Genomic DNA, 14457 nt, shown 5'->3' on the forward strand with positions numbered 1-14457 from the left:
GAGACCTGGGGCAGAGCTACGCCCCAGTAGGCTGTGCTCCCCACAGGTCTCTCCCCACCCACCCTCTCACCTGAAAGATGGGAATGGGATTTTGGGGTGGGGACACACCCTGCAATGCTCAGTGGACCATACAGGGTTCTGGGGATCAAACCCAGGTTGGCCACATGTGAGGCAAGCAGTTGGCCTCCTGTACTATCTCTATGACCCCTTGATTCTGTCTTAATTTTCTTTGTCTCTCAAATTCTCTCTTGGACTATATTGTCTTTGAAAGCCACTGACTTGAGTCACCAGTGTTGGGACAGGGTAAACAACTGTTAGGGTTTCCTTGTTAAAGAAGAAAAATTAGGGGGCTGGAGCGATAGCACAGCGGGTAGGGCGTTTGCCTTGCACGCGGCCAACCCGGGTTCGAATCCCAGCATCCCATATGGTCCCCTGAGCACTGCCAGGAGTAATTCCTGAGTGTAGAACCAGGAGTAACCCCTGTGCATCGCCGGGTGTGACCCAAAAAGCAAAAAAAAAAACAAAAAAAAAAAAAAAAGAAGAAAAATTAGTGAAGATTTATTTTGGCTGGAAAAACTAAGACATTATAAGCTCTTTTCAAAGATGATTAGTATTTAAGAGAAATTACTAAAGTTAACCTGGTATCTTGTATATATATTTTTTAACTATTACTTTTCTCCCCCACTTTTTGGACTATAAACAGTGATGCTTGGGGTTCCCTCCTGGTGGTGGTAGGGGGCAAGATGGTGGCAGGAATGTACAAACATGGGGATCGAGCATGTAAAGTGCAATCTTACAAGAGCACTAACCCTCTGAGCCATCTGCCTGGCCCTAACTGCGATATATTATCTCTAAACCTTGTTAAAAATGAAACACATTTGTCTAATATTAAATATCTATTTCTTCTGCAAAACATCTTACCACAAGTATTTGATCTCAAGTTGACTGTGAGACTTTTTGGGGGACAGCATATGAAAATGTGTGCAAAGAAAAATTATAGGGAGAGTTTCTGAAAAAAAAAATCAATTTCTGAAAAAATCAGTTTCTGGCAAAAGAAAACTACTTAATTGTACTGCAGGAAAGCTTTGTTTACACAAAGGTATGTCTTTTATACTGGAACTGGTAACCAATTACTTAAAAACAGTATCAATATGGGCTGGAGCGATAGCACAGCGGGTAGGGCATTTGCCTTGCACGCGGCCGACCCGGGTTCGATCCCCAGCATCCCATATGGTCCCCTGAGCACCGCCAGGAGTAACTCCTGAGTGCAAAGCCAGGAGTAACCCCTGTGCATCGCCGGGTGAGACCCCAAAAGCAAAAAAAAAAACACAAAAAAAAACCAGTATCAATATATATTTTTTTGGCCTCCCCTGGCCATAACCAGGGGTTATTCTTGGTTCTACACTTGGGAATCACTCTTGGTAGTGTTTGGGGTGCCAGGGACTGACCCCAGGTCATTATGGCCCCTTTATTCAAATGCTTAAATCAAAATTCTACTTTAGCACTTTGTTCAGCTTATTTTTGGTTGTTGTTCAACATTTTGTCCTCCATTTAAAAAAAAGTTATTTTCTACAATCACTTCAAAGACTAAAAGTTAAAAAGAGCAAGTGGGGTTGTGTTTAAAATGAAGACAGGTATTTGGAGAAACAGTTCAATGGGTAGGGCACTTGCCTTGCATGTGGCCGACCTGGGTTCAGTATGGTCCCCAAGCCTGCCAGGGATGATCCCTGAGCATCACCAAGTATGCCCACCCCCCCACACCAAAAATAAAAAATAAGATGAAGATAAATCAGAATAAAAAAAATAAATTCACCAAAGCAAGACTTTCACATAAAATACTTGAAGGTTGGCTGGAGCGACAGCACAGCGGGTAGGGCATTTGCCTTGCACGAGGCCGACCCGGGTTCGATTCCCAGCATCCCATATGGTCCTCTGAGTACCGCCAGGGGTAATTCCTGAGTGCAGAACCAGGAGTGACTCCTGTGCATCGCTGGGTGTGGCCCAAAAAGCAAAAAAAAACCCCAAAAAAACCCCATAAAACCTTGGTGGATTCTAATACAAATCAAGAGCACATGTAGAAAATTACTCTGACCCTAGAGCTTATTCTTGTCTTTTTTTTTTTGGCCACATCCTGCAATGCTCAAGAGTTACCCCTGGCTTTATACTTTTGTACTCAACATACCTCTGGGCAGGCCATTTGGGATGTCAGGGATCAAACTCAGGCTGGCCACATGCAAGGCAAACACCTTAGTCAGTCAACTATCTCTCCAGCCCTAGAGCATATTCTTTTACAGCAGAATTCAAGGTACTATTTCCTTAAGAATCATTCCTACTGGAGAAACAGGAGCAGCCAGCAGTTTTCTTTTAAAGAGGACATATAGATCCAAGAAATAATTATCTTGTTTTTCAATTACACACAGAAGATGAGCCATTCCTTGAAGTAGTTTCTGCATGAATCATTGTGACATTTCACATCGACACCATATTTCCTTTAGCAAGCCCATTATCTTCAAAGCAATGTTACTAACAATAACAATAACTAACCTCCTTTCCTATTTAAGAAGATAAAACACCTCGTATTTTTCCTGGTAAGTACTTCTGCTTTAATTTTTACCTGAGTTTTAAAATACTATCCTTCCCACCCCCCCAACTCTTCAAGCTAGTTCATAAGCCTTTCTCCAATCTCCCAGGCTATCTTGTTTGATATGAGGAAACTCAAATTTCAAATGACTTGTTAATTTTTTTACTCCTGGCTTGCTATTAATTTGCAGTAATGGCATGCATTTCCCATTTAAAATAAGATATTCTGGCATCTGCTCTGTGGTGGGTAACGATACCTGTTTCGTAGGACTTGGGATATGTTTTACAAGCACCGAGTCGCTTAATCTCTGTAGTTGGATATGACATTCCTGTTCACTGTAAAGATGCTCATTCCATTTGTGCTGGGGATTAAAAAACAGTCAGATCTAGCAGGTGTGGGCAATGAAGATGAGAACTGTCACTTTTAATCACCTCTGGTGTGTAACCCAGATAACTGGACTTATAATTGCACCAGTCAGTGGCCACAAAGCAGTTAGAATGTTTATACATTCACAGAAAATTTGAGGTGAGATGTGCTGACCAGACATTAGCTTTCTCCCTTATATAGAAAACGATTTTTTTAAAATATAATATTGTGAATTAAGCCACAGGATGTGGGGATCACTTTTGAATGTAAGAAAATACAGCAGAGGCTTGAGTGATGACAGGACAACAAGGTAGGGCTGACCTGGGTTTTTTCCCCAAGTCCTACCAGGAGCGATCCCTGAGTGCAGAGCCATGGATAAGCCCTGAGCATTGCCAGGTGTAAACCAATAACCAAATCAAGGAGGAAAAAAAATACAGCAGTATCAGGGAGCAAAGGCTGGGATGTCCTCTGATGTAAGAGCAGAACTAGATTGCTGACTTCGATTTCATTTGGTGTCTGGATGGTCTTGTTGGCAGCAAACATGTGTTACAGGTTTGAACTTAGGACTCATGAGTGATACGTACCTCTCATCAAGTTACCTACTACCGAAGAAGATATGCTTTAAAAGACCCAGGAGAAACCTCAATATAAGTCAATAAAATTTAGTGAGCAGCTAACATAGCCTAGTAAGGACTGTTCTGTTCGGCATTTAATATGACTTGCAAATGACTTTTAATAACTGAAGGGAGACAAATGCCAATGAATCCTATTTAACAAATTTAATATTAAAAGGTGCCATAGTTCGAGTCAGAATTAGGAAACAAATACCACCTATATTTCTTATAAGAAGAGACCATTTTAAAATACTGTGAATTGAAGAAGTAAAATCTAGATAATGTAAAATATAGTTTAAATTTTTAAAAACGTTTTTGTTGGGGCCCGGAGCAATAGCACAGCAGGTAGGGCATTTGCCTTGCATGCGGCTGACCCGGGTTTGATCCCCGGCATCCCATATGGTACCCCATGCACCGCCAGGAGTAATTCCTGAGTGCAAAGCCACTCAAGAATTGCTGGGTGTGACCCAAAAGCAAAAAAAAAAAAAAATAAAGTTTTGTATCACATCAGGCAGTATTCAGGATGGTGGGGCTAGAGGCCATATGGGGTGTCCAAAACATGCAAGGTAAGTGCCCTTACTTCCTAAACATGGTATCGTCCCTTCACTTTTTAGAGTATAAGGACTCAGGAATTCCAGAAATACTTAAAATAACAAGATGAGATGCCCACTTCCCAAGCCACCACCATGCGGACTCACCCACTGGCACTGCTCTACCGATTCATGACTAAATTTCCAAGGAGATGCATGCCAAGTGGCTAAAATTCATAGGCACACTGGGCCCTGCAGCTGAAGACTCTGGGGTGCCTCAGGAGGCTGGTGGGCCACGTGCCCACCCTGCTGATGCTCCAGTACCCACACCCCACTGCTGAAGTCACACCAAGAGCTCAACCCCACCACTTCACTAATATTTTCAGACTCACCAAACTGCGAATAATTTTAGGTACCCTGATGCCCAGGCAGATTCTGGGGTCTTTTCGGAGTGGGGCAGGCAGCTCCCCCAGCCCTGGTACTTCTGAAAGCCCCTGCAGCCATGCGCCACCCACAGTCTCTCCCATGTCAACTTATTGGCTCAGACCATAGATCCCGAGGTCTGTGGAGTGTGTGGCTCTTTTCGAGGCTGTGTGATACCTCTTCACTCCTCAATGCTGTCATTCTACAGGAGCACACCAAATTAGATGGGAAATTAACACAGAAGCCAACTGAACTCAACAAAAATAATAACAAAGGCTCAACTATCAACAAGGAGCTTAGTAAATTCTTAGGAAAGGACTTAACAACCCCTTGATGAGATATAACAATTTCCACATAAAAATTGATTTTTATACTTATTGATTTAATGTTGGAGGTTTGTTATCTAAACAATTTCAACACCAGAATTGCATCAACTGTTGTGGCATTTGTCTACATTAAATAAATTAAAGTGATTTTAAATAATTAAAAAAATAGAAAAAAAAACAGGATGAGTTATGGGCCATATGAAAAAGTAAACAGAATTGAAAGCTAACAAAAAATTTAAAAATAATCTTACCATAAAAATTAAAGGATTATCTTCTTAAGGTTTATAATACATAATTAAGTAAAAACTGATATGCTGAATTATCAGCCAACTGTAGTTCTTATAAATGTGAATAAGAATCACTAGTATTATAAGTAATACTCCAATTACTTAAAATAGTGAACTCCTCTAAGAATTCAAAATACAATTTAGATCTCATCACAGCAAATTCCTTACAACACACAGGAAGAGGGTAAGTACTACATGCTCAGCCTCAATCATAGAACAAATCAATCCAAAAGTTCAACACATTGATGCCAGCACACCTATTTGTGTTAAGTCACATCCAAGAGTGATACGCCAGTGGTACGGGCCAATGTCAAATATTTCCCAAGAGGCTCCATTTAGGACTTTGTCCTTTTTACTCAAGAAATTTTAATTTTGAGCAGAATTCTCCATATATTTTTCACAAAAGAGATTATTAGTATTTGGGCTCAAGGTGAAACTAGAACCTTTTCAAAAACTATGTGATCAAAGTTTTAGAACTGTAATAATTTTGAAGCAATTGAGAAGTTAAGAAAACTAGTTATAATTGCATGAATGAATATATTTAGTTTTATTATTCATGTATTCTGGGAAAATCTTACATATGTACACACATACACACATTTGGTGACTCAAACATTTAAAAAAAATGACCTACCTATATACATAAAACTTCAGGATTGCTTTTTATCCTATTCATTATAAAGATTCATTGCTATAAAATTATTGGCAATAATGTCTGTGATTTCCGGAAAGTAGTGTTGTCTCAGAACTTGTAAAAGTATAATGTTAGTATATTATTATTCTGAACCATTTTTTAAAACTTTAATCTTCATTGTTTACCAATTTATAATAATTACACTTAAACTCCATAACTATCTTAAAAATCAACTCCAATCATGACATGGGTTGTATATCTATATAATAGCTACCAATTTAATGAGTTTTTAAAGCAGTTTTCTCTGTTAATGGAATTGTGTACTTTTAAAGCAGTTAGTATCTTGCATCTTATGAAGCCATATTAATTATAATTTACTGCTATCTGCATTGTTTTTTAAATTTATGTTAACCAATTTTTCTTTAAAGAATTTCAAAATTAAAAAATCTTTAAATTCCTTTAAAAATATAACTATAATCAATAAATTTAATTGCTTCTAGAATCTAGCTCCAAGATACTACTGCTGTAGTCATTGGGTTTATGATGATTTGTTTTAGAAATCTATGTTCAGCAATCATATAGTTAAAAATGGGTCAAAGAATTAAAACAAATTGAGACAGCATAATCAAGGCATGATTAATGAAATGAAATTCTAGTATATCATATACATTCTATCATTTATGGTTAACTATCTTATCCAGTGGGCACCAAATATGAATAAAATGCTGAATGTAATACTCAACTGTATACACCCATGCATTAAATGCCGACTATGTATACTCACCTATCCACAAGGAGTCCTCAGGTACAGTAATGTATTGGCACTCATGCTTCTTAAGATCAAATGTTTCTCAATAGCACTTTAAACCATATTTTCTTTGGTAAAGCTAATTTAGACCATTCCCACAAGAGAAGATCTCATGTCCTTGATTACAAATATTCTCTCAGTGCCTTGGGAGACTCCTTGCCCCAACAGAGCTTGCTGGCTCCTGCAGATGTAAATGGGACTCCAAGTTCAGTGACTATTTTCCCCCTTTTCTTGTGGGGGGGCAGGAAGGATTAGAGTCACACCCAGCAGTGCTCTGGGGCTACTGATAATGCTGGAGGACCAGATGGGGCTTTAAATGGAACTGGGATTTGTCTTATGCAATGCAAATAACTTCACTTCTGTCTTATCTCTCGATCCCCTATCAAGTTCAATGGTTCTTGACTGAGACACATTGAACTATTTTCTACAGATTCTCTTCGGTTCTGGCATTAGACAGAAAATAACTGAACTACATTAATTTTATGTTATATTAGAATGAATCTAGTGTGTACATGAATACTTTGTAGACTATTTCCTAAGGAACATGACACCATACAATAAGGCTGAAAATCTCTCTCCTCTTGTCAAGATGGCTGAACTGGTTTGTGGATAAACTTGTGTGCTGCTCTAACAATCCAAAGCTGTTCAGAGACTCCACACAGCAGCTGGAAGCACACTGCAGCACTCAGTACAACTCCTGAGAGTGTGTAAATAAAATTTTCTTAAAATTTTACTGTGAATTTAAACACCAGGATATGACATCATCTTGACACTCTTGTTTGATGGGTGTTACTTTGAGAAGTCAAGAGTTTGGTCTAAACATATGTGGTTTAAAAGCCACCAAGACTTATAAAGCATATGATCTATTTTGTTACCAATTTCCTGTTCTAGGATAAGTAACACAAATTTGTGTTCTCTATATGAAATTCTGGAATTAAAATTAAACCCATAGATTTCCAATCTTAACAAAGTCACTTGGGAATTTTGTTTCATTGTGAAAAGGAATGAAACACTGTGTATTAGTTCTTAATTTTAGGTAACCATATTGGTGAGAGGAAATAAAATTCAGCAAGTAGTTGGCTGGTGCTACAGCCAAAGACGATCACCAGCATGTAAGCACTTAATACTTTGGTGTAAATAATGCGGATGTGAAAATCTAGCAACAATATAAAATGTGGCCATAATGATGAGCAGCATTATAGATTATTTTTTAGGGATAATTTATACTATCCAAGAATCCCAAAGGAAGGTATTAACCCAACTGAGATTTGGTATCTGTATATATTAATACACCTGAAAGAGAAGAACTGTTTCCCAATCATTAAACAAAATGCATATCCTAACAGAAATGTAAAATACAGATAAGACCATATTGTTCTTCCAAAAGCATAATGACAGTTCACAAAAATCCTAAGTGCAATGTACGCTCTGAGGCATTTGTGATTTTCTTCAAAAGAGAAATTTGCAAAGGCATGATACAGTTGTTGACTATCGTCCTAATTAAAAACAAACAAAAAGGCCCCCCAAAAAACCCAAACTCATCTATCTAGAGTAGAAGGTTCATTTTGTCAGTTAAATTTTTACAAGTGAAAATAAATTAACTTTGAAGTGCCACTTTGCTGCAAAATTTTATAGGTTAAGGCACTCCCTCAGCTGGCATGGCCTTATTTGCTCTGCAGACATTAACTTAACATCAACCTGTCACTGCAATGAATGAGAGAGTGCAAGATATTGCTCTTCACTTTTTTTTTTTTTAACTCAAGATAGAAAGCAAAGGGAAAACCCAATATATCTGTACAAATTAGAATGGAGAGCCACACATCTCTGAATGAATGAAACCACATAGCACTGAGCAGACTTCAGATGTCAGATCTGGGTGGTAGTAGGCTAACTACAGCACTGACATTAAAATTCTGCTTCTGTAAGAAAATATATTAGGAAAGAAGGCCAATAGCTATTTTCTCCTAATAAGAGTAACTTCCTTCATTAAATACGGAACTAAATAACAGCTTTACAAAACTATTTCAAGTATTCATTATCACAGTGAAAATGTGAGACCAACACCAGAGTGAATGATTTGAAAGTTCCTTTGATGAAAAAAGCAAGTGTACTAAATCAAAACATATACAAAATGCTTCAACGCATTTCTTTTATGTGATATGAATAGAAAGATTATCCATAAAAAGTTAGAAAAATTAAGATAAATTATATATTAGAGTACACCTTCCCAATCACATTTTATATAAAAATTCAAAAGAGTGTACTGGTATTTCAATCTACACAATAAAAATGCCTGAACTTGGCAAATTTCTTCTATCTGTGCATGTATTTTTCTTAGTAGAAGGCTAATTTGTTGCAGTCACCTTGTGAAAGTTTTATTTTAATTGTCAACCTTATTGACTCATCAGTAAACCCAGCTGATGGGGACCCACTGTGGCTCCAGTCTCAGTTTCTCTATGGCAGTTTGTAGTTTCTCAAAGGCTTTGTCTAGATTGTCGTTTATGATGATCAAATCGAAATAATGGTTGTATGCTCTCTGAATCCGTGCACTTTCATCCACTGTTTTCTTCAAGTCAGAGTCCTGTGGAAGAGTTTTAGAAGGAAAAGTTTATCGTTCATAATGTGCATTTATTTGCTCAGGCAGGCAATTCAAAGTGAGCATAAGTCAATAGTTTAGATATTTATTATAATTCTGATATTAAATCCCCAAAGCAATCTATATAGACTATTAAAAAAGGCATTACCATCTGGTCAGAGCTAGACTTTCCAGGTGCAGTACATCTGTTTGCATTTATGAGTATTCTGTATTATCTGTTTCACTGATATTAAGACTCCTAATAAAATACTGCTGACAATCTCTGGGTGAAATTGGAGATAATAAAAATGATCATATTTGAGTGTTTTCTAGTCTAGCTATATCATCTTTTTCAAAAAATCTTTTATTTTATGGTCTTAATAAATTATGGGATCCAATTTCCAGTGGCTATTAAAGCTAAAAACCAAATTTGCTGCCTAGATCTGAAAAAAAGAGAATCTTACAAATGTGGGTGTTCTATTTTGTTTTGTTTGTTTTTTAGGCCACACCCAGCAGTGATCAGGGCTTACTCCTGGCTCTGCACTCAGAAATTACTCCTGGTGGGCCTTGGGGGACCATATGGAAGGAATGCTGGCAGATCAAACCCAGGGCGGCCCCGTGCAAGGCAAGTGCCCTACCCGCTGCACTATCGCTCCAGTCCCTATATTTTAAAGACCAACTTTACTTGCCCCCTCCCCAGTCCCAATAATTTTACTTGAATTAGCGTGGCTTATATTTTACAGAGCATTTCTAGTCACTTAGAAATGATAAAGGGAATAAATAATGGGTTCTACACAGCCAAGTAAAGCTTTTCATTAAATTGCAGGCATGTTAAGTATCACAATACTTCTGCAAGTTCTAGAATTATTGAGTTTGTTTTAAAGTGTCTATATTCTTTCATAATCTGTGGATAGAACAATGAAAGAGAAAGGATTTTATGGAAAGCAAAAAGAAGCAAAAAGAGCAAAAAATAGCAAAAAACCAAAAATCTCCCAAATGAATAATTACTATATTAAAAAAGAAAAGCCAGAGGAATTTCTCAATCTAACTTCGAGGCGGTTGACTAGAAAGAGACTGAGCAAATGCCACCTAAGTTGGGAACTACAGTGGGAGAAGTTTTCAACTATTGTGGGGGAAAGTGAATATCAGGCAGAGGTAACAACAATGTAAAATCCAGTAAAGAAATGACCTCAAAATGTTAAAGGTTATAAAGTGACAGCTGGAGGGCTGGAGGGAGGTTGGAAACTGAGGTGAGCACAGACCATGCCATGGAGGACTTAGATGCAGTGAAAAGACATCTCTGGGTTATGATGAAGATGGAAATAACATGAGAGTGAAAATAAAGTTTGGTGATAAAATAATCTGATAGGATGACGAGCCAGGTGTGAAAAGAGAATGAATCAATCAAGAAAGGACGGTCTGGCAGAGATGCTTCCTGACCCTGTACCAGGCTAAGTCCCACTGGGGCACCAGTAAATCTTCAGAGAATGTTGTTAGGGACACCATAATGAGTATGCTCAACACGATGAAAGAAACAGTGGCACAGATAGCCAGCAAAGCTGTAGAGTATAAAGGTGAAATGAAAAAACTACTACAATCAGACATGACAGAAATGAATAACATGGTAGGTGATACAAGAAACTAAGCAGCTCTGAATACCAGCATTATAGCAGCTAAGCAAAAGATCACTGAGCTCCAAGCTGAGGAGAAAACCATCAGAAAACAGCAGATGGCTGAAAATTGTCTGAAATGAAAGCACACCAGAGAACTATGGGCTGAGTTCAAGAGGAACGATATAAGAATCATCAGACAGTCTGAAGAACAGGAAAGCAAAAGCTGATGAAGAAACAAGTTAATGAAATCATAAATAAGAATTTTCCAGATATAGGCACCGAGATTTTAGAGGCCCAAAGGGTCTAAGCAAAAACAGACATAACTAGGAAACTCTGAGGGAAAAACTGTAGCAGGGAAGTAAACCTTTTCATAGAATCACATTATTGGCGGTAGTGAAGAATACATTCTCACACTATAGGGTATTAGCAAATCAGCAGTCATGCAGTATTTTAAGAGTCCTGGCATTTGTGAGAACAGGGAAATTCTAAGGGACTGGAGCAATAGCACAGCAGGGAGGGCATTTGCCTTGCATGCGGCTGACCCAGGTTTGATTCCCAACATCCCATGTGGTCCCCCGAGCACTGCCAGGAGAAAATTCCTGAGTGCATGAGCCAGGAGTAATCCCTGTGCATTGCCAGGTGGGACCCCAAAAGAAAAAAAAAAAGAAGTTAAATAACCCCTAAAATCCTGAATTTGGCTGGGAAGTTTCAGAATGAGTTCATGATAGTGTTTCCTTCAAATAGAGATATTCCCTGGCGCGTGCACTCGCACGCGCGCGCGCACACACACACACACACACACACACACACACACACACACAGCAATTTCCAAATACCTGAGTCCCCTGAAAAAGAGCTCACAAAACAACTAACATGCAATCAGTAATTACCAGAATTTCCAGAAAGAAAAAACCAAACAACCCCCAAAACAACCTAACTTCAATGAGCAGAAATGTCATTAAATCAAAATAGTGCAGAAATGACACACCATGATTAGTAAATGATGACACTTTTAATAATTTAGTTATATTGGCTATTAAAAAAACAGAAACAGGGAACAACTTGAAGAAAACAAAGAGGACAAGTGTTCCTAGACTTCAAGTGTCACAGTTTCAGTGTGAGAAGAACAGCAGGAGGGAGAGATTTTAGAGGAGCACAAGGAAACGTTTGGAAGAGATGGGCATGTCTGTGACCTTCACTGCAATGGTTTCACAGGTTTGCAGATAAGCCCAAGTGTGTCAAGCTAAGTGTGTTTGAAATATGCACAGCTTATTGTGCACCAATTTTATATAATTTACTGGGGAAAACTTAGAGACATTCAGTAAAGGCAACGTGTTGCTCTTGTTTGGTGCCTCATCTGAACAAACCAACTTGTAAATAAGCGATGAATTTCAAAGTGCAAGTAACAGCTTGAAATGCGAGTGCACGTGCTCTGCATGCTGGAAGTCCAGGTTTGATCCCTGAGCACTGCTGGGAGCAACTGCTGAGCACCAAACTGAGAGCCACCAGTGAGGTATGCCTCCTATGAAATAAATACCAATCTGAGGCAATGAAAGCAGTCTGTATATTTATGGCATTAAGAAATGGCCCTTGCTTAGTACCTCTGTTACAAACCACAACACCCTTGGTGAGAGAGAGCAAAAGGGAATGCCCTGCCACAGAGGCGGGGTGGGGTGGAGGGGACAGGGTGGGGGTGGTGGGAGGGATGCTGGGACCACTGGTGGTGGAAAATGGGCACTCGTGGAGGGATGGGTACTTGACCATTGTATGACTGAAACGCAAGCACGAAAGTTTGTAAGTCTGTAACTGTACCTCATGGTGATTCACTAATAAAAAAATTAAAAAAAAAAAAAAGAAAGAAATGGCCCTTGGGCCAGAGCGATAGTCCAGTGGGTAGAGTATTTGCCTTGCATGCAGCCAACTGGGTTTTATCCCCAGCATCTCGTATGGTCCCTCGAGTCAGCCAAGAGAAATTCCTGAGTGCAGAGTAAACCCTGAGCATCACTGGATGTGGCCCCAAAATAAAACAAACCAAAATGTGGCTCTTAATTTTTCATGTATTTATGATGTTATGTTTCTGTCTTATAACCATATAAAATGTTTGGGGGTTATTAGGGTCACATCTGGTGGTGTTCAGGAGCTCTTCCTGGCTCTGAGCGACTCCTGGAGTGTGCTTGGGGGAGTGACTCCTGGAGGTGCTTGGGGGATCACATGTGGTGCTGGGGAATCAAATCAGGGTCAGCTATATTAAATTAAGCCCCTGTGCTCTCTCTCTGACCCCAATGGCTATATTTACAAAGACCGTTTTAAAAAGAATAATACCAAAACATTTATAGTTGATATTTCAAAGATTTGCTTCAAAATAATTTCATAATAAGGGAAGAAGGAGGGAATCTAACAAATAAAAAAACAAACCATGCTACTGAAACTATGTGAGATCCATTTTTACCTCTTTTGTGTTTATTTTGTACTTGGGTAGGGAGGGAGAACAAAAGAAAACATATCCCAAAACAAAACAATTAAAGCACCCAATTGTGTGAGTAATAAATCATGGGATGTGGAGGAATGAGGAGGAAGAAGAGGCGCATTAGAAGTGACAGCAGGATAGCAGGATAGTAGGTCGGCATTGAGGTTTGTGGGTGCTCCATGGTGGTGGAGGGCCAGTAACTGACACCACAAGCATACAAGTAAACAACCACTATTGGAACCATGCTCTCAGATGTGTACCACTCCATTAATCACGGTGAACATGCTTGCTGATGGTCTTTGGGAGCCAGGAGACAGTATAAGTGTCAGAATGCAAGGTAAGCATGTGCCTGACCCACATTCGATCCCCGGCAAGCCACACACTCCCCTGAGCACTCCAGCACACAGGACTAAGCAGCATCGCCCCCTCAGGCATTAAATTGCCAGCTTGGTTTGCTGATAATTGTTGGGGCCACCCCCTGCCCCCCTCCATCTCCTGAGCATGGCTTGAGAGTCCCTAATACAAAGAAAGTCTTGAGGCCCAGTTCCTTCATTAATAAATCAAGAGGGTTGGACTAATATGCATATATTGGTTCTGGCCCATTTCATTAACACAGGGGAATTTTAAAATAAAATTTAAAATTTTTATTTTAAAATTCGTGATTTTTAATTAGGAGCAAAATTGTTCCAAACCCTAGCTACATCTAGGGAATGAATTTTCATTCCCTAATGCCTTATGTAGTATGGTCCCTTCATATGCACGACAGGCTACAGTTAAGGAAACATTTGAAGAGAGAAATAGTCATCCTCCAGCAGCTCACCGTCAGAAGCTTGGTAGTGATACCGGCATCCACCACAGCCTTGTGCATGGCACGCAACGTCTCCAGCTCCGGGGCAGCAATAAACACGACATAGGGCATGAACTCAGATGTCCTCAGCACTTTCAGGGCCTGTGCAGAGAGCATATGCAAATCAGTTCGTCGGGTTAGAATCTGAACTATGCCACCCTTTAGATTTTTACCAGATCCAACGCCTTCAAAGCCATTCTGCCTGCTTCCTGAAAATCAGGGCATCATGCTCCCACCTTTCTAGCCTCTGGACCCCCTTTCAGTTCTTTCTTAAGATGATTAATTTTGTTCTGATCTGTCTTGACGCTTTGATCCACTTGAGCAAGTGAAAGTATTTATCTTAATGATCCACAAATCATCATGACAATGTAAATGCTTTGTTAATT

The 14457-nt window shown here is 39.2% G+C and overlaps 1 protein-coding gene across 5 annotated transcripts in view; it reads right to left on the bottom strand.

Annotated features, from left to right (window-relative positions):
• Positions 1-5623: 5623 nt before the first annotated feature.
• The window catches only part of PALS2 (protein associated with LIN7 2, MAGUK p55 family member), a 94716-nt gene continuing 85882 nt past the window's right edge, over positions 5624-14457 (bottom strand). For all 5 annotated transcript variants that reach the window (XM_055130928.1, XM_055130920.1, XM_055130952.1 and 2 more), the window contains 2 exons: positions 14045-14173; positions 5624-9150 (listed from right to left, as the gene is read on the bottom strand). In XM_055130928.1, coding sequence (XP_054986903.1) covers positions 8974-9150; positions 14045-14173 — 306 coding nt within the window. In that variant the 3' untranslated portion in view covers positions 5624-8973. The remainder of the gene's footprint in view (positions 9151-14044; positions 14174-14457) is intronic.

The sequence above is a fragment of the Sorex araneus genome, chromosome 1 (genome assembly GCF_027595985.1).
Source record: "Sorex araneus isolate mSorAra2 chromosome 1, mSorAra2.pri, whole genome shotgun sequence".
Lineage (NCBI taxonomy): Eukaryota > Metazoa > Chordata > Mammalia > Eulipotyphla > Soricidae > Sorex > Sorex araneus.